The following is a 19,113-nucleotide window of genomic DNA, read 5'->3' on the forward strand; positions in this document are numbered from 1 at the left end:
TGTGGAGGCTGAACAGGTTCAGGTCCCATAGCCTCCGCTCGTAGGGCCTGCCCTGCTGCCCCCTGATCATGCAAGTGGCCCTCCTCTGGACCCTCTCAATGCTGGCCACATCCCTCCTGAAGTGCGGTGCCCAGAACTGGACACAGTACTCCAACTGCGGCCTGACCAGTGTCGCATAGAGGGGGGAGGATCACCTCCTTGGACCTGCTCGTGATACATCTGTGGATGCATGACAAGGTGCAGTTAGCCTTACTGACCGCATCCCGACATTGGCGGCCCATGTTCATTTTGGAGTCAGTAATGACACCAAGATCCTTTTCTGCCTCTGTGCTGACAAGAAGAGAGTTCCCCAGCCTGTAGGTATGCTGCTGGTTCTTCCTCCCCAGGTGCAGCACTTTGCACTTGTCAGTATTGAAACCCATCCTGTTCTCATCCTCCCACCCCTGTAACCTGTCCAGATCTAGTTGCAGCCTGTTCCTCTCTTCCAGCGTGCCCACTTCTCCCCACATCTTAGTGTCATCCACGAATTTGAACAAGGTGCTTTTCACCCCCTCATCCAAGTCACTGATGAAGATGTTGAACAGTGCGGGCCCGAGGACCGAGCCCTGTGGGACCCCGCTGCCCACATCCCTCCAGGTCGAAAAAGACCCATCCACTATCACTCTCTGGGTGTGGTCCTCTAGCCAATTTGTGACCAATCTGACTATGTAGGCATTGATGCCACAGTCGCCTAATTTTTTAATGAGAATGGGGTGAGAGACAGTGTCAAAGGCCTTCCTGAAGTCCAGAAAAACTACATCCACTGCAACACCTGTGTCCAAGGATTTTGCTCAGGTGGTGGCTGCCTGGGCCCGGGCCTGCCTGGTCACCTGTGCACAGCCAAACCCCAGTCTGAGGCTGGACAGTGCATGGCCTCTGGTGCAGAGTACCTTATCCCTGAAATGTTACAAACTCTCACAAAAGGCTTCTGTCTCCTGGCTCTGCACATCCAGCATCTGGATGCAGGGGACAGGCCACAGGGGCCAGCAGGGATGCCAGGTCAGGGATACCACCACCCAGCACTGGGGCCCTCTGGATGTGCCGGTTACACCAGAGGTGCACACAGGACAGGACCCTCCTTCTTCAGCAGCTGGTGGCAGTGGCCTCATGGGGCCACTCATTGGCATCCCTGGTGACAGCATCTGCATGGTGCCTGTGGCACTGGGATGGTGTGTTGCAGTGGTCAGGTGGTGGTGTAGCATGAACTGAACTAATATAGCTGATGTTAACATAGAGTGTAATAATAATGAAATATAACCATGTTAATCTTGTCCTGTAAGCAACTTAAAAACTCCATTTTGTATCCTTCTGCTTGACGTAAGTGAATGAACTCTGCATAGCCCTTATGTATGAGTGTGTGAAAAAGGGAGAATGGTGAAAGAATGGCATAGAGACGGAACAAGTTTTAACTGTTTATGTAAGCAACAAGGCGGCAAACGTAAGTTACCAGTCAGTAAACTAATTAATGAATGGCTGAAGAATTCCTGTTAAGACTAGGGCATGAAGGAGATAATGAAGAGAAGGAATGTACCCATCCTGCCAGACGGACAACAAGAACACTCCAAGGCTAAGATAAGCTGAAGACAAAAGAAGAACAACTACTAAAACAGAAGCTGTGTATGGAAACCCCGCAAAGCACTAAAACAAAGGGTGCCAATCCCTATAAAAGAACACTTTGAAAATGCCAAGTTGGATGAGTCTCTTTCTCTACTGCTGTTTCGTCAGAACATAGATGCATGTGTTCACCCTGCTGCAGCTGTTATCTTCAAATCTGCTATCTTCAAATCATCATTATCTACTCAATAAGCCTGAGTTGGCCACCCTGGGTTGATATTGAGCAACGATTGCTGGTAACTATATCTGGTGTTTTGTGTATGTGTATGCCGGTGTGTAATGCTGTGTATGATGATTTGTGTGTGTTTGTATGAATGGTGTGTCCGAACCTATATGTCTAACTCATGTAATCAATAAACGCAGCACCTTGCCTTATTCCCCTTTATAAAGTCTCGCTGGTGATTTGAGCAGTTGGCAATTTGTGTGACAGTGGCTGGTTGTGGGGGAGCCAGGTGGAACGAGCAGGCTGTGGGCCACGCAACAGTCAGTGCAGTGGGCCTGCAGGGTGATCAAGGTGGCCAGCAGGATCCTGGGATGCTGTTTATCACTGCCAGGGCCAGGGGTTGGGGCAGCCATAGTGCAGGGAAGCACCAGAAATGGTTTAACTGTAAACAGAGCCTTCTAGTTCTGGAGCAGTAGGTAGCAGAGGAAAACTGATTTTAAACCACTGCAGGATTAGGGAGGTGCCTGGAATCAGTGACCCCAGGTCCTTCCAGTCGAATATTCCTAGTCATTTTTGCTTACTTAACTTAAAGTAGTTCATTTATACGACTTAAATTTGATAATCAATTCAGTATTTTCAAATATATGTAGTGTCTGCTCATTCCACATTACATTCATCTTCCCAGATATTGTGTATGTTTGTGTATGCACAAGCAAAGACAGAGAAATTGTTTGGGATAGAGATGGATAGATAGATTTGTGCATATGTTACCCTATAAAAATGTAAATAGATGTGATATTTAAGATGCTAGATCTCTACAGCTTTATTAACACTTTCTTTTTATAATAAAGTTCTGACTGTATGCCTTGTTAGAAATGTTTTGATATCAAGGTTAATATTTATGTAACAGCTGCTGCTGGATTTGCAGCAGGGCTCAGGATCCCTGCGAAGGCAGAGCGCCCCAGCAGCCAATCCCGTTGGCCGTGTCCGGGGGGTCCTCCAGCGGCCGATCCCACTGGCTGCGAGGACACCTATCTCACTCACAGAGTTCTGCAGCCGCTTCTAGAGTTCTGCAGCCACTTTGGGAAGCGGCACGGCTGCTTTTGCTGATGGCCTTGCTCCCCAGCTGGTGCTCACTGGTGCTCCTACCTGCCCCCCTGCCCACTAGCTAAATGGAGCGTGGCCTGACAGAGGGTGCACTGGTGCTCTCAGGGGGTGCATGTGCACCCCCTATGCGTCGCCCCTGGCAGAGCTGGAAAGTTTACAGAAAGTTGTTGCTTGCAAGAGCTTGTGGCCACAGCCTTAGGGACTGGGAGGTTGACTATAGGGTAACCATATGCATGGTTTTGATTGACTCCTGAGGCAGGAGAGGGGAGGGAACTCAGCCTCGGGGACTCAGCCAGGCGCAGAGACTCAGGACCACAGAGCTTGGGGAGGAATCACCCTGCAGCCTGCCTGTGAAGTGACCCTGCAGTGATGGGGATAAGATAACTTGGTATCCTTTCTCCCTCTGTGAGGCAGAGGGACCCATGTGGAGGGAAAAGGGTGATAGGTAGACTTGCCTAGGAGCGCAGGGTGTTGATCTGGGAAGGCTCTGGAGAGAGTTAACTGAGAAACTGCCTGGGGCCGGGTTGGTGATACTCCCAGGGTTGTTTCAGTTATCAGCACAAGGGGCCATGTCTGGGAATTGGAGAAAGGTGCTTCTGGGGAGGGGGACAGTGTGTTTCTTTGCAGATACCACAGACAGCTGGAGCAGAGGAAAGCTTCTGTTCCCCATGCAGGCTCTAGCAGAGAGCAGGACTTTCTTGAGCAGCAGCACCAGCCGTGGTTATTGTGCTGCCAGTGTGAAGGAGAGCTGATGTCTTTTTAACCCTGTGTGCTTCTGCTGAAATTCACTGGAGTCTCAAGGTTTAAGCTGGGGAGTTGTACTGAGGGTGTCTTTGATTCAATTTGTTAGGAATGTTTTAGTTCATTGATCTCTGCCTTTGACAACTAGATTACTTATATCCTGTTCTGCTATTAATGTCATTCATATGTTGACTGTTTTGTAAATAATAAATTGTGTAAATAGTTAGACTGTATGTACTCCAGTGTGTGGGGAAACCACAAGAAAGCACTCCATGGAAAGGTGGACACAGCCTTAGGGGCTGGGAGGTTGACTGAGGCTATTGGACACCACAGAACCTGGGCGTGGCTGCGGGTAGCGCCGTGGCTAGGGTTACATTTGGATAATACTAAAAGAATATACTAAAGGAAAAATTTTGGCTAATTGAGTCTGAGACCCTGTTTTACTGAATTTTGTAATAGAAATGGGAATGGCATTTTGAAAGATAACCCTGGAGTATAATATGCTAAGTGGAGCATACACTATATGACTTCTGGCCTGTGATTTCACCATATATCATTGCTCTTGTTTCTTCCCAATATTCCTTTCCATTATTTCCTTTCTATCATGATGTATCTTATCTTTGAAACGTACCCCATCTACTAAGGGTTCGAACTGGTTCGCTCACTGAAATACACATCTCTATACACATATCCACGCATACATATAGATAAGGTATATATGATATACTTATTAGTATTTATATTAAGTATTATTATCAGTGTGCAATTTCTATTATTTTGTCTCCTTAGATCTATTTACATTACTAGGAAATGCATATGGGGCACCCTGTGTATTTCCTTTCAAAGTAAATGGCAAATGGTACTCTGAGTGTACAGATGCTGGGAGGCCAGATGGCTGGCTCTGGTGTGCAACAACTACAGATTTTGACACTGACCAGTTGTATGGATTTTGCCCATTAAAATGTAAGTTTTGCATTTTATATAGTTTGTTACAATAACTCATACCTGCATCTTGCAATGCTTTTTTTTCAGGGAAACAACACGGAATGCTGCATGAGTACATAGAAAAAGGTGCGCTTTAAAAATAAATCAGCATGCAGGGTATTAAAAGAAATCTTGGTGTGTGTGCGTATGCATATGAGACAGAAAGCGTGCACAGTCTTTTTACAATTTGTCTCAATTACTGCAATCCCATTCTGTCTGGCCAGCTCCCTGACCTCCAGTTTCCATAAGATGTTGCCACTAAATTAATCTTCCTTTTCTGTGGTTATGTCACTCTTCTCTTGAAATCTCTTTACTGACTTACTCTTGAATGTATACAGACCCAAGGGGCTTTTATTTTCACTTTTGGGGAATTTCATGACTTTACCCTGTATCATTGCTTTTGTTTCTTCCCACTTTTTTCTTCCATTATTGTATTTTCTGCCATGATGTGTCTCCTCTTTGCAACTTGCTCCCTCTGCTAAGGATTCAAATTGGTTCTCTCTTTGAACTACACTTCTCCAAGTCCTGAGAGATATGCCAGCATAAAGGAATTTCCTGAATCTGATCTGGAGTGAGCTGTTTTCTTAGCTTTTAGCAGCCAATTCTAACACCCAAGCCTTCTTTCAATACTTCTTTGGACTGGCTTTGTTTACTGTTCAAAAGAGGAGTAAATTCTGGCACAGTGACATTACAATACTTAGACTAGGTGAAATGTGGCAGGTACATGTAGAATAGGTGAAGCTTCCATTCTTCTGGAAACTAAGGCTAAATTCACTTCTTGAGACCACTTACATAATATTAGCAATTCTCTCAGTAGGAATTGTACATAACTCTAGTGAGAGAAGAATTGACCCCCCACACACCTTTTTTTTAAATATAGTTTTGGACTCAGTATCCTTTGGTAATATTCCATGCAAGTATAATATTGTATAGTATCCAGTCAACCTTGCCCTCCTGAATCTTAAATAATTCAAATAACCATATATACTCACCATATTTGATATCTATCTCTATATCTATCTAGCTCTATATCTAGATGTAGATAGATATCTATATCTGGGACAGTTTTCTCTCACTCCCTTCTACCTGAGCTTTTCTTTTTGCTATCTGCAACTCCTGTTTCCTTGGAGGCGATGTTATTCTCCAGCAGCTGCTAGCAGATTGTCCTTCCCCAAACCAGCCTAGCTTCCCTTATATCCCTTGCATGACATCACCCTGGCCTTGTCCAGTCAGGGAGCACCACATTGCAGTCTCTCTCCCAACCAATTGGCTTGAAGAATCCTCTGCTTCCACTGGCCAATGAAACTAACTTTTTACATACTTTTCCTAGATACAGGCCCCACTTGCCATGTGCTCAGCACATGGCCAGAACAACAGAGGCCATCTTGCCCATATCAAAACACTCGCACACAAAATTACAATATACAACCCAGTGTGTGTGTGGGGTGTTATACATATATATAGCTCTATATTTATATAGCTCTATATCTATAGCTCTATAAAAGAATTGACATTTCCATGTAGTTGCTGGTTGGCTGGTCTTGCTGTCATCCTTCACAAGTTAGCCATTACCTTTTATAGTGTTTGTATGGCAAATGACAATTGTCTTACAAAAATATCAGCTAGGTCCTATAATTATTTGCATTAATAATTATTGCTAACATAAATCCTTCTCCATATAGATAAAGACACTGTCAGATTTTGGACTACAGATCCTTCTACAGGTACCTATTATCAGATAAACTCCCAATCAGCTCTAACTTGGCACCAGGCAAGAAAAAGTTGTCAGCAACAGAACGCAGAATTGCTGAGTGTTACAGAGATTCATGAACAAACACATCTGAGAGGTAAAGTAAAAAACCATTTGAAAGTCCTGACTTCCATTCTGGGAACAATATATGTAGTATGGTAGCAAGGGTGAGGCGATGGATTTGATAAATACCATAAGCACCTATAAATTCAAGTTCATGCTGATCACCGGTATTTGTGAACTGGGGACAAATTTAGTCACTATTTTCAGCAAAAATAATTCAGAAAAGTTTTGAAAAAGCTTAAACAGTTCATTTCAACAGCTTCTAAATGAAATGTTTGAACATTTAGAAATGATGCTGCATTTCAAAATTTTGTTAAATTTACTTAGTTTTTATTTCAGTCTCACTGGAGAATTTAATTCCATACTATTCATTCTGATGCTTAAGCTGTTTTAGTTTATCAGCAATGACATTTCCATTTAAGTCTTTCAGAGGAGCAATATTTTCTTTTTGCCTGGACCAGTTGTTCATTTGATACCTTAGGGCATGTGTAGATGAAATGAGGGCCCTAAATTGAAGCGGTTGGTTTTTAAAAACACCATTCAATTTAGGGCCCTTTAAAACCACATATTGTACACACACTGACTTACCTGTCTCTTCAGTGGTGGGGAGGGGAGAGCGAGCTGCCAGCGGGTGGAGCAGTCCCTGGGCTGTGGGGGGCGGGGTGAGCGGGGCTGCTGGAGCTTCCCTCTGCAGCAGTGGCACCCCACTCCCCCCAGGTGGCACCCACCTGCAGGCACCCAGCTCGGGTGGTCCTGGGGGAAGCACTAGGCCCCCGCAGCCATGGAGGGAAGCACTGGGCCACTGCACAGCTCATGTATGTAGGCAGGCTGTAAGGGGGGGAAAAATTAAAATCAGGCTCGCCACTTTTCTCAGGTGGAGCTTGACTTCCCAGGCTGCTGCACGGCTTCCTGGAGAGCCCCTGAGCTGCACAGAGCCTGGTGCTTCACTCCTTGGCTGTAGGGGCAGCAAACTCAAACTCCTCAAAGGAGTTTTAGTTTGCTGAGCCCCAAGTCATTTAAAGTGCATTACACAGCCGAATTTCCTACCGCAGCTGGGATTAATGCATAATACACCACTAATGCGTGCAAACACTGACACCATTAAAGCCGTGGAAAAGCATTTAGCCCACTTTAAAGTTTTGTGCACACATGCCCATCATTTTGTCTATACACGGCTTTTGTACATTTCACGGTTATCGCCTGCATCGGCTGCTTTCTGAATATCATCACAGAGTTTCAGCCAAAAATCTTGGGCACACCTCTTAACCTTCTTTTCCATTTTTCTTTGAGCCTGCCTCAGACTTTCTAGGATTATGGTGTTGGAAGATTTCTTATAGTTGGTTAGCACTGTCCTTTTGTTCTTAACTTGCAGTACAAGGGTCTCAGAGTGCTATTCAAACCAGTCTGCATTTTTCTTGCATTTTTTGCCAAATACTGTTATAGCTGCATTGTACATGTTAGATTTTAAGCTTTCCCAATCCTCAGTAGCTGGGATGGTAGGTAAAAATATGCTCCAGTGAGATAGAAATCAAACATGAAAAGCTTGAAGGATTACCACAGTTCAAAGCTATGATGGCTTTAGACAATGCGTGTACATTAGAAGATTTGCAGAAAGTCATTAAATTGATTCCTGGGAACAAGGCATCCAGCAACAACTGTTTGCCTGATGAAATCTACAATGTGCCAACAATGGTTTACTTCAAATCTTCATAAGTTATACCATTGAAAAGAGGAAGCAGTACAGCAAGATTTCAAAGATGCTCAATTTGTACAACTGTACAAAAACAAAGAGTATAGAAGCAACTGTGACATCAATAGAGGCATCTCTCTGTTGAACATCATCAGAAAAATTGTAACTCACATCATGCTCCATAGGCTGCAATCTCTAAGTGAAAGAATCTATCCTGAAAGTCAATGCAGTTTTCGCTCAGGGTGCTCCACAATATATGATATTTTCAGTCAAGCCAGTCAAGCAACCGCAAGAGAAGTGTAGAGAAAAATGAATACCATTGTATATGTATATAGCCTTTGAGTCGACAGACAAGGCCTTTTTACTTTTATGAAGAAATTGGGTTGGCCCCCCAAACTATCGGATATCATTCGCTCATTACATCAAGGTCGGAAGGCAACGGTAGTGTATGAAAACAAAGAATCAAACACCTTTGGCATCGATATTAGGGGGTGAGGGGGTGGGGAGGTGTTTTAGCTTCTGTGCTTTTAAACACATTCTGTGTTTAGCTTCTGTGCTTTTTTCATTCCTGCTTCTTTGTGCATTTAAGGACAGCAATGATGGCATTTGTCTGTGAACCAGACTAAATGGAGGCTTGTTCAACATCACAAGGCTTGGAGTGAAAACCAAGGTGAAAGAACTTGTTCTGAGAAATTTCCTGTTTGTAGAATGGTGTGGCCTTGGTTGCTCTTGGTTAATCATCCCTGCATATAATCTCTTGGTCAGATTTTCTGAATCAGGCAAGAGCTTTGGGATGACAATTAGTCTCAAGAAGACTGTGATATGTACCAAGGGGTGAAAAAAACAATATCTGACATCACTCTGGAAGATAAATCTTGTGGTGTCATTGACAGTTTTTGGTACTTGAGTTCTACAGTCAGCAGAAATCTTGACTTTCAGGCTGAACTGACTGACAGAATCAGAAAAAGCAGCTAAGAATTTTGGGCTACAGGCAACCCCCACTTAACACTGTTTCACTTAGTACTGTTTCGCTATAACACTCATTTGAAATTGATACCTGATTTCATTTAGCGCTCAGCAAGTTTTGCTATAACACTTGCAATAGCCATCCTGGGTCATTAAAATCAATTGCGGTTGCCATCTTGGGTCGCCAAATGTTTTCAGTTTCACTTAACATCAGTTTTTCAGGAACCAAATAAGAGCACTAAGCGGGGGTTGCCTGTATGACAGAAAAATGCATAGAATAGCAGCAAACAATCAGCTATGATAGATATGAATCTATGTCACCCCGATTTATGATTCAGAAACATGGATTACATTTGCTAGGCATATCACAACGATGAACAGCTTCCACATGTGTCCTGAAAATAAAGTGGGAAGACAGAATATCAAGCACAGTGGTACTGGGGCATGCAGGACTGACATGCTTAGAAACCACTCTCAAGGAGAAAAGGTTACGAAGAATCAGCCATGTAAGGAGAATGGGAGAGGACCATATCCCCAAGAATATTTTGTATAATGAGATTTGAGATGGCTCTAAAAAGTGGACTCTCCCTCTATGGTGGTACCATGATATGTGCAAACATTATATGAAGTCATTCAGCATGAATGTAGAAAGCTGGGTGGAGCATGCAGAATCCTGTCCAATCTGGAGGGAACATCTGGCACTGAGTAGAGCTCAACATGAAGTGGCTTTGATCCAGAAGCAAAAATGAAAAAGAGGAAAGCAGCATGCTGTAAATTTAGACTCCAAGTTAGACAACATATGGATCTTTGAAACTTGTAACAACTTGTGTTGCTCTCAAATGGGGCTTATCAGCCAAAAATGGAATAATCAGGCATCTGACTAGCCTCTTACATGTACAACATGATCCAGAGGACTGACATGTTTGTTCAATAAAATCACCTTCTTTTCCTTTTATTTTTTAATTTATTCACCAAGCCCCAAAATTCAGCTATTTTCTCTGACCTAAATATGGGTCCTTCTGGAAAGACCTTGTTTTATGCTTGTAACTACATTGCTGAAATTACTCAATGGATTTCCAGACTGACTGAAGGATAATGTAGTAGGACCGGATTCCACGGGCAGCCCTGATGCCCCCTGGTGGCCTCACTGATCCTTTTTGGTGCCCGCTCTAGGGTGCCCTCCCTTCTTCTCGCCTGCTATGCCTTGGTTGGAACAACCGAAATAGGAAAGTGGAAACCGCCCCTGGGGTCCTACAGTGGGCCTTAGTCCATCTGCCTGACCATCCCTCTCAGAACCTATTGGTCTCAATCCTGCTCTCAATTGAAGTTGGGCCCTTCTGACCTGTATGTGCTGCCCTGGGACACCAGATGCCTTATTGGCTACCTGCCATGCCTCTCAGGTGTTATTAGTCATCATTCAGGTAGGGCCCTATGCCCAGGGTCAATGTCAGGGGGCTTCAGGCCCCTGTTCTCTTGTTGGGGGTCTCACCCTCTGCCCCTTTCCTCTAGCTGAACCCTCTCACCTCAGCCCACTACATCAGATTGGGTGTCCAGGCTCCATCCCTTTGTCTGGCTTCCAAGGTTTCAGCCCCTTTCTAGGCTTTGGTTCTGGCTCTTTTGGCCTCAGGTCTCCATCTTTTTCAATCTTTTCCACTCTCAGGGTTATGGGCTAGCCCCTACTGGTCTCTGGTTTCACCCCTCTAGGGCTATGGGACCCTGTGTCTGTTTCCACCCTTCTTGGGCACTGGGCCCCCAGCCTCAGTCTCTGCCTTGCTTGGCACAGGGTCTCCGACCTTATCTCTGCTCTCCTTGAGCATTGTGCCCCTGACCCTATGCCACTGTTTCTGTCCTTCTTGGGTACTTGGGCCCCCAACCCAGACTCCGTTCTCCTTGTGCACTGTAGTCCTCAGGCACTATTGGGACCACCACCTCCCTTTACTAGTCCCAAACCTGGTCCACTGGTTTTTAACTATAACAGAAACATACGCACACTGGCTACAACAAAACACCAAGCCTGCTGGCTCTATAGCAAACCCACCCCTCCAAGCCATCAGTCCCTCAATTGCAGGCTTCATTGGAGGCAGACCCCAGGAAATCCCTCAGTTATAGTCCTCTGAGTGCAGAGCTCTTTCCTTGGTAGCCTGCAGGGTTAGACTGCTCTTGCCTTCAGTTTATACATCTTACAGGCCCTGCCTCTTCCAGTCAGGTGACTTCCTTGGGGTTGTCTGCTGGCTCTCCCTAAGCAGGCTTGTTGCTTAACTTGTTGGCAGTTTACTGTTACTGCCTGGTGTTCTCATTAATGCCTGGCTGTGAATCAGGTAAATCCCAGCTGTGAGTCCTTCCTGCAGCTCATTAACTACTTTCTACTCTTCCAGAAGACAGCCCCATCCCGGGCTCTATTTACGCTGATTACAAGTCCTTTTGTTTTAGTGACTTGTTTATCCAGGTAGCTTCAATTTTAGGCAGATGTGCATGTTTTACCTAACAGGAGTCTCTTGCTTCATATTACAGATCTATATGGGTTACACTGAGCTTTGTGAGAAATTAGGGATACAGTTTCTTGCCAAAACCTGATGGTAAATTGTGAAGTAACACTGTATTATCCTATGAGAAAATTCTGAAGTATTTTTAGGAATGTGTAGTCCTATTCTATGGGAGAATTTCAGTAATTTACAAAGTGATAGTTTTACTGATTAGTATAGATATAGTGAACTGAATCATTTAATTTCTTTTGGCCATTTAGGATTAATTGAAGGGATTGATACTTCACTGTGGACTGGACTTAACAGATTGGATTTAAAGAGTGGATGGCAATGGACTGGTGGCAATCCTTTCAGATACCTAAACTGGGCACCAGGTAGCTATTAAATCCATTTCATGACGGATAGTTAAATGCATAATTTGAACTGAAAACCACATGGATCTGAATACGCCTTACCTGAATGCCCTTATCAGCCAAAACAATAAGTATAACTTTATTTTTCAGTATGTTACTAAGTGCTTTACAGGATCTGAGCTTTAATGAATAACTTAAATGAGAAATATAGAAGTCAAGGCTCCAAAAAATCTAGAAAAAGCTTAAACACTACAATTATCTTCTAGTTATTTTGATATTTTCTTAACATATGGATCATTAAAACCATGCTGCTTCTTCCAGAAAAATATTATTCTATTCCCTAAAGAGCATAATTTATTCTCTATCTTTTATTTCTTATGATTATGGCTGTGATATTTCTGCTAACATTTTTTCTATGCAAATGTCACTGACGATATCCACTTTTGTGAAGTTGCAAGTAAATGAAGGAAACAAATATCTAAGAGATAAATATTTTGCTACAAATATCTGTACTAAATAACAAAAAAAGAGAAGACTATACATTATCTGTTGCATCAAAATAACATCCAGTAATCAAGAGAATTGTTTCTAAATAGAACATTTTCCTGATTTTTATGTACCAGCACATAATAATGTTCCCTTAACTTCCTCGGAATCTAAAGAGACAGCATTTCAACAGAATTGGATTCTCCCAGCAGTAAGACAGCAATAAGATATTAGTTTTATTGTTTGCTCCTCTCAAAATACGGGGGAAACAAAGAAACAAAGCAAAACAGACTTTTCTGAAAATTTGCGTTTAGTCATTATTTTGGCTATTGCATTTTTAGCCACCTAGTGATGCTTTCGTAATATTATAAAGAAGATGTTTTAAAATCTGTTTTGTATTCATTTATCCTCCTTCAAAATTTTGTAGGGAAACTATGAATGGTTTGCAGATGATTAAAAAAAGAATTTATATTATGCCTTATTTTCAGTATCAATCAATCAATTGCTCTTTCTTCTATCAGCACATGAATTCATAACTCTTTCTGTAAAACATGTTAATTCAAGAATCAGCAGAAGAATCTATCACACGAATTTAATTAAATTCTGTCCTTGGGTTCCATTGGTATTAGCAAGGAAGGAAGGATGTGATTTTTATTTTTAACATTACACTCTCAATTCAGGCAACTATTGGAAATTATATTAACTATAAACATCTATGAGTGTAAATTCTTTTGTGGAAAGAGGTGGAATATTGCTGGCTGAAATTCAATGAGAAAAATTAGTATTCTCCTTTGTATTCTGAACTCAGAATTCTACTGGGCTTTCAAGGAGGTTCACTTTTTGTATCTTTCTCACAGGAAACCCTTCCTCAGATGCTGGGAAAATCTGTGCAGCTTTAAATCCTGGAAGGAATTTTAAATGGGAAAACCGGGAATGTGGAGAGAAAATTGGCTATATTTGCAAATGGGGAGATACCCATTTAGATTATATCACTATTCCCTCAGGTATATTGGTCAGAACTGACCTCTGATCATCTCAATTGTATGGCATTCCAGTTTGCAAAACTGAATAGGTTGAAATGCATTTTAATTGATAAGAGATAACAAACTGGCATAGAAATACGAGAGAGAAACATAAGAATATTAAATCTTTACTTTCCCAAGCACAACAGACAATCAAATGCTTCACTTGAATACCTCTGGTGATGGGTGTAAAAACAGGAGCAAATTGCCAACTACAGCAAACAGACTTATTTTCTCACAGGAGGGAAGAAACAAAGCAATGACATACTGAAGGAGAACTAGAATATCACAGAGCTACAAGAGGTGTTTTAAGAGCATTGCTTTTTTATGTTAGTTTTTCCTTACATATCCTTCTAGAAAATCTAATTGCTCCTGTATCAGTTTGGTCTTGCTTACCAAAACAGCATATTTAAAAAATATTCAAGCTAAAGACATTGATTGTTAGGTACAATATTTTCTAATATTTGGTTAAGTGATAGTCAGTTACTAATAAATTTAAAAAATGAGGTCAATATTAAAAAGTTAACATAATTTTTTAATTTCAATAGATGAAAATCTTATATGATATTTAAACTAATACCTATATTCAAATGTGTTCATTTTACAAAGTGTAAAATGCTATATTTTTATGTTCACATTTAACATATTTATTATTGATCACATTTTAATATTTCATTGGACTGTAATGGCAGATCTGATCATCAGATTTTTATTCAGAAAGAGAAACTACTGCCTGTCTCATTTAGTTTGTGCAGCTATTAAAATACTCTGAAACAGTGTAACTTGATTTTTAGGTGACTTTGAGTCTGTTGGTTGCCCAGATGGTTGGAGGTCATATGCTGGTCACTGTTACATGATTTACAGGGAGCCCGAAGTGTGGGAAGAAGCTTTGACTTCCTGTAGAAAGAATGATGGTGATCTTGTCAGTATTCATAACATGGAAGAGCACAGCTTCATAGTGTCTCAGCTTGGATATAGTGAGTATTCCTATATGGCAGCATTTTGTATGTATTCACTTTTAAAATGTAGCAGTGATCTGATTTTAGTTTTAGTTTTAACAATGGCATTAACACAGACATCTGCATGAAGGGAGCAGCAGCTGCACCTAATTAAAGCTGAGCAGAAATCAGAATTATCTGCCTCTGTTAAGGTAATTTTTCTTCCTTTTGGAAAATATGCGCTGCTAATTTGCATAACTTTGAGGAGCCTTTGTTTTCTCAAGCAAGAAAAAGTAGGGGGGAAAAGGGAGAAATATGCTATCAGTATTATACATATTACTTCAGCATCACCTTAGCTGTTGTACTTGCATTGTTCCTATTTTCTTCCTACAGCTTCTCACCCTGCAGGTCTCATGCTGACAACTGCCTTTCCATTGGGAAGACATTTGGAGAGGGAGAACCATATTTTGTTGAACCATATTTTGTTAGGCAGGTAGGGTGGTAGGATGAGGCAGAAGTAGAAAAGGGACTAACACACAGTCAGTGCATTCTGTGACTGAGGTAATGATTGCCAAGAAGCCAGGAATAGCAGAACAGGAGAGCTTGGCTGTGTTATATAGGGATGCTGACACAAGTCACACTCCCCACATCCTGACTTACCTTAGATTGAGTGACCACCCTAAAGTTGGTCTAACCTCCCCCTAACATCCCCAAATGTCTTTATATACACCCAAATTTATCCTATTGAAGAAACAACCAATTTCCTTTTTTTCAGCACTTAATTTGTGTCAGCAGTTCTTGTCAGAGTAAAGATGACTGCAGAGCTGTTTGGCTGCCAGCCCTATCAGGTTTTGCAAGTGCATGTTCTATTGTGAACTAGAATGGGGCATATGTGTTGAAAAATAACTATCAGGGTGTATACGTTTTTTCTAATACAGGCATGGTTTTTGGCTGGAGTGCCAAAAAACCTGCGACATCTACCTTGTAAAGTGCTGGAGTGCTGGCATACCAGAAATATAAAACTGGGGTGGGGGTACACTGCAGGATGCACAGCATATTAATATAGTTACTAATAATAAACATTGCTTTTTTTTTTACAGTGACAGAAGAGCCAGCGGCAAAGCTGCCCCGAGTGCAGCACTGGACAGTGACTGTCCCCTACCTCCTGCCATCAGGCTCAGCTCCATGGGGCTGCAGATCCCACTACCACCGGGCTGTGCTCACCAGGGCTGCGCTCGGAGCGACTCCAAAACTCACTGGGTCTCCTGCTGCCTCTTGCCACCAGGCTGAGCTCCATGGGGCTGGTGGAGCTGCTTGGAGTCCAGCCCTGGCGAGTAGAGCCTGGCAGCTGGATGCTCCACAGCCCCACAGAGCTGAGTCTGGTGGCAGGAGGTGGGGAAGAGCCACTTGCCAGAGCTACGCTCCAAGCCAGGGCTCCACTTGGAGTGGCAACACCACTGGCTCTTCCACCACTGGGCTGAGTGCCATGGGGCTAGTGGAGCCTCTCAGAGCACAGGCTTGGCTCTCCCCTGCCACCTGGCTGCACTCTGAGTGGCTCCACCAGCCTCACAGAGCTGAGCCTGGTGGCGGGAGGCAGCGCAAAGCCACTGGCCAAGGCTGTGCTTATAACAAGGCTGGCTGCGCTCCGAGCAGCTCTGCCACTGGCTCTCCACTGCCTCCCACCACTTCCTGCTTCCAGGGGTGCAGGCCCCTTGATCTGTGTGAAGGATGACAGGAGGCTGCTGCTGCCTGGGGCCAGCAACAGCACCAGTCTTCCTGGTGCTCTATGTGGGCTGTGCCCGGTGTGGCAGCGGCAGCCTGCCACGTGGCAGCGGCCCACGTGGCCGTGGCAGCCTTCTGTCATCCCACGTGCATATCTGAGGGCCCACTCCCCTGGGAGAAGTCTGGTACAACCCCACAGACTTCCCGGGGGCACGGGCCCCCAGATCTGCATGTGGGCTAACAGGAGGCTGCTGCTGCCCGCAAGTGACACAGGTTTTACTTTTAGCACCTTGAGGTGTGGTTTCTCAGAAACCCCTATACCTACCTCCTTGAAACTTGTCAGGCTTCATGCCCATGGAAGGAGCTACCATCTCTGAAATTTTCATCCAAGTCAGGCAAGAAATGCCGAAGTTATAGGCATTTTAATGATTCCCCATTATAGCCTATGGGCAAAATGTTGAAACGTGTCAAAACAGCGAAATGGTTTCGACGAAATGAAAAGGAACAGTGCTTTGAAATGAAACGATGAAACAAAACAGTGTCCCCTTGAAAAAGTGAAACAGAAGTCAAAACAAAACGGTGCTGTTTCACACAGCCCTAATATAAACTGGTTTGGAAGAGAGCAAAAACTAAGTATGAAACTATTTAACAGTGGAAAATAAACTTAATAATAGAAACTAGTTTGAGAGGGAGCAAAAATGGAATATGCAATAATTGAAAACAGCAAAATAAGCTGAATAATTTTAAATTCTCGGTTTGCAAAGCATAGAAATTGGCACCAGCACCAAGAGGCTACTGAGCTATCGGCTGCCCAGAACCATGTGTTTCCCTCATATACGCAGAGGGGGAGGAGCTTCCAATGTCTGTGGTGGTGCTGAGCGATTCATAAAGCTTCATAAAACCTCCCAGTGCTGCAGCAGGCACCAGGGACGGGGGCAGGAGAACACAGGCAGGGACATAGGAATGCAGTCTGCGTTCTGCTGACCCTGCCCTCAGTGCCTGTGCTGAGTTTGAGAAGCTTTGTGAAACTCTCAGCAACACCACAGAGGTGGCATGCTGAAGAAAATGTCTCCACATGCCACTAATTGGCGCACATGCTGGGGGCTGCTTATCCCTGTTCTCATAGTTTCATAGATATTAGGGACTGGAAGGGACGTTACAGAACATTGGGTCCAGCCCCCCTGGACTTGGGCAGGAAAGACTGCTGGGATCAGATGATCCCAGCGAGGTGGGCATCAAGACGCTTTTTGAAGATCGCCAGGGTGGGTGACTGTATCACCTCTAGGGGGAGCCTGTTCCAAACCCTTGGTACTCAAGTTATAAATAAGTTTTTCCTTATGTCCAGTCTGAAGTGATCTTCAATCAGTTTGTGCCCGTTGTTTCTTGTCCTCCCTTGGTGAACAGATGCTCCCCCAGGCCCTGATGTATGCCCCTAATATACTTATAGGCTGCCACCAAGTCCCTTCTGAGTCTTCTCTTCTCCAGGCTGAACAGTCCCAAGTCTTTTAGCCTTTCCTCATATAACCTGTTCTCCATGCCTCTAATCATGCACATGGCCCTCCTTTGGACTCTCTTGAGCTTCTCCACATCCTTCCTGCAGTGCGGCACCCAGAACTGGACACAGTACTCCAGCTGTGGTCTCACCAGGGCTGAGTAGAGCAGAAGGTTGACATCCTTAGCCTTTTTCGAGATGCCTCCATAGAGGCATGCCAGTGTTTGATTTGCTGTGCCAGCTACAGTATCACATTGGTGGCTCATGTTCGTTTTGTGGTTTATTATGACACCCAGTTCTCATTCAGTTGTAATGCTGGCAAGTATAGCACAGCTGAGGCTGTAAGTGTGTTGTGGATTATTCCTCCCTTTCTAATACGTTTTAAAATCTTTCTGTTAAATGTGCAAGTGATAATTTTGTTGAATGCATGCCAACACATACATTCAAAACCTGGTTTTGGAGAGACAAAGTCATTTTTATTTTTGTATAATATTATCCTAGATATACCAGGGCATGCTTAGGAAAAATATAGCTGGGTGAATTTTTTTAAAATCAAAATCTAGTATTTTCTGTTGATCCAAAAAGAATTATGAATTTGACCTGAAGTAGCCAAATAATTTTGACTGGCATCATATTGTTGTATAAGCCTGGTTATATATTTTCCTTGTGGCTTCTGAAAGAAGCTGCTACTTGAGAGGAGCTCAAGTATTATTGATATGGAAAAAATTAGCCATGCTACAGTCTTACGCTTCCTGAACCCAGTTTTTTTCATTCAGAAAACTACATGAAATTTTGTTCTATAAAAAGATAATTGACACAACACTTTTATATTTTAGAGCCAACAGAGGAGTTGTGGATTGGACTAAATGACAATAAGGTTCAAATGTATTTTGAATGGAGTGATGGGACTCCTGTGACATACACCAAATGGCTACATGGAGAGCCAACCCATGAAAATGACAGGCAGGAAGACTGTGGAATTATGAAGGGCCAGGTAAAATAATTCAGCCAATAGTAATGCAGTACAAGAAAATCAATGCAATACACATGATTTTGACTTCTTGTTTTTGCACCTGGTTAGGATCACACAAAAGCATAGATAGGCTAACAACAGCTAAGACACTAGCAACTTGGATTCACATGAATGAGATCAGCGTTTCAGCTTTCATCTAAAAAAGGCTTTTTATAGATGAAGAGTGACTCCATGAAAGTTAATGAACATTTAGTTATTGAGGGTCACGAGTGTGATAAAGAAAAGAAACTTGAAACAGCTCTTGAGTGTAACTGATGCTTGTCTGAGTCTACCCTCTCCCTCCCCACCCCAACAAATTAAAAATGGCAATGCAACAATATAGGATCTGTGTGAAGCCTGTGTTTAGGGTCTCTTCTGTCTGAAATATTACAAGGAGGAACTTAGCCATCTTAGCATCAGGTAAACATTTTCGGGTAAGGTAGAAGCAATTTAGTCAAGATATTTCTTTCACTGCCAGTTTTGGTTTA

At 43.1% G+C, this 19,113-nt stretch overlaps 1 protein-coding gene across 3 annotated transcripts in view; it reads left to right on the forward strand.

The window, feature by feature from the left end:
- The window catches only part of LOC102566216 (macrophage mannose receptor 1-like), a 93,909-nt gene that overhangs the window by 12,330 nt on the left and 62,466 nt on the right, over positions 1-19,113 (forward strand). For all 3 annotated transcript variants that reach the window (XR_009462668.1, XM_019497887.2, XM_014601566.3), the window contains exons 3-8: positions 4,454-4,627; positions 6,331-6,495; positions 11,861-11,974; positions 13,297-13,443; positions 14,256-14,438; positions 18,450-18,607. Coding sequence is in view for 2 of the 3 variants with exons in the window: in XM_019497887.2 (XP_019353432.1) it covers positions 4,454-4,627; positions 6,331-6,495; positions 11,861-11,974; positions 13,297-13,443; positions 14,256-14,438; positions 18,450-18,607 (941 nt within the window). In the remaining variant the exon portion in view is untranslated. The remainder of the gene's footprint in view (positions 1-4,453; positions 4,628-6,330; positions 6,496-11,860; positions 11,975-13,296; positions 13,444-14,255; positions 14,439-18,449; positions 18,608-19,113) is intronic.

The sequence above is a fragment of the Alligator mississippiensis genome, chromosome 5 (assembly GCF_030867095.1).
Source record: "Alligator mississippiensis isolate rAllMis1 chromosome 5, rAllMis1, whole genome shotgun sequence".
NCBI classification, from domain to species: domain Eukaryota; kingdom Metazoa; phylum Chordata; order Crocodylia; family Alligatoridae; genus Alligator; species Alligator mississippiensis.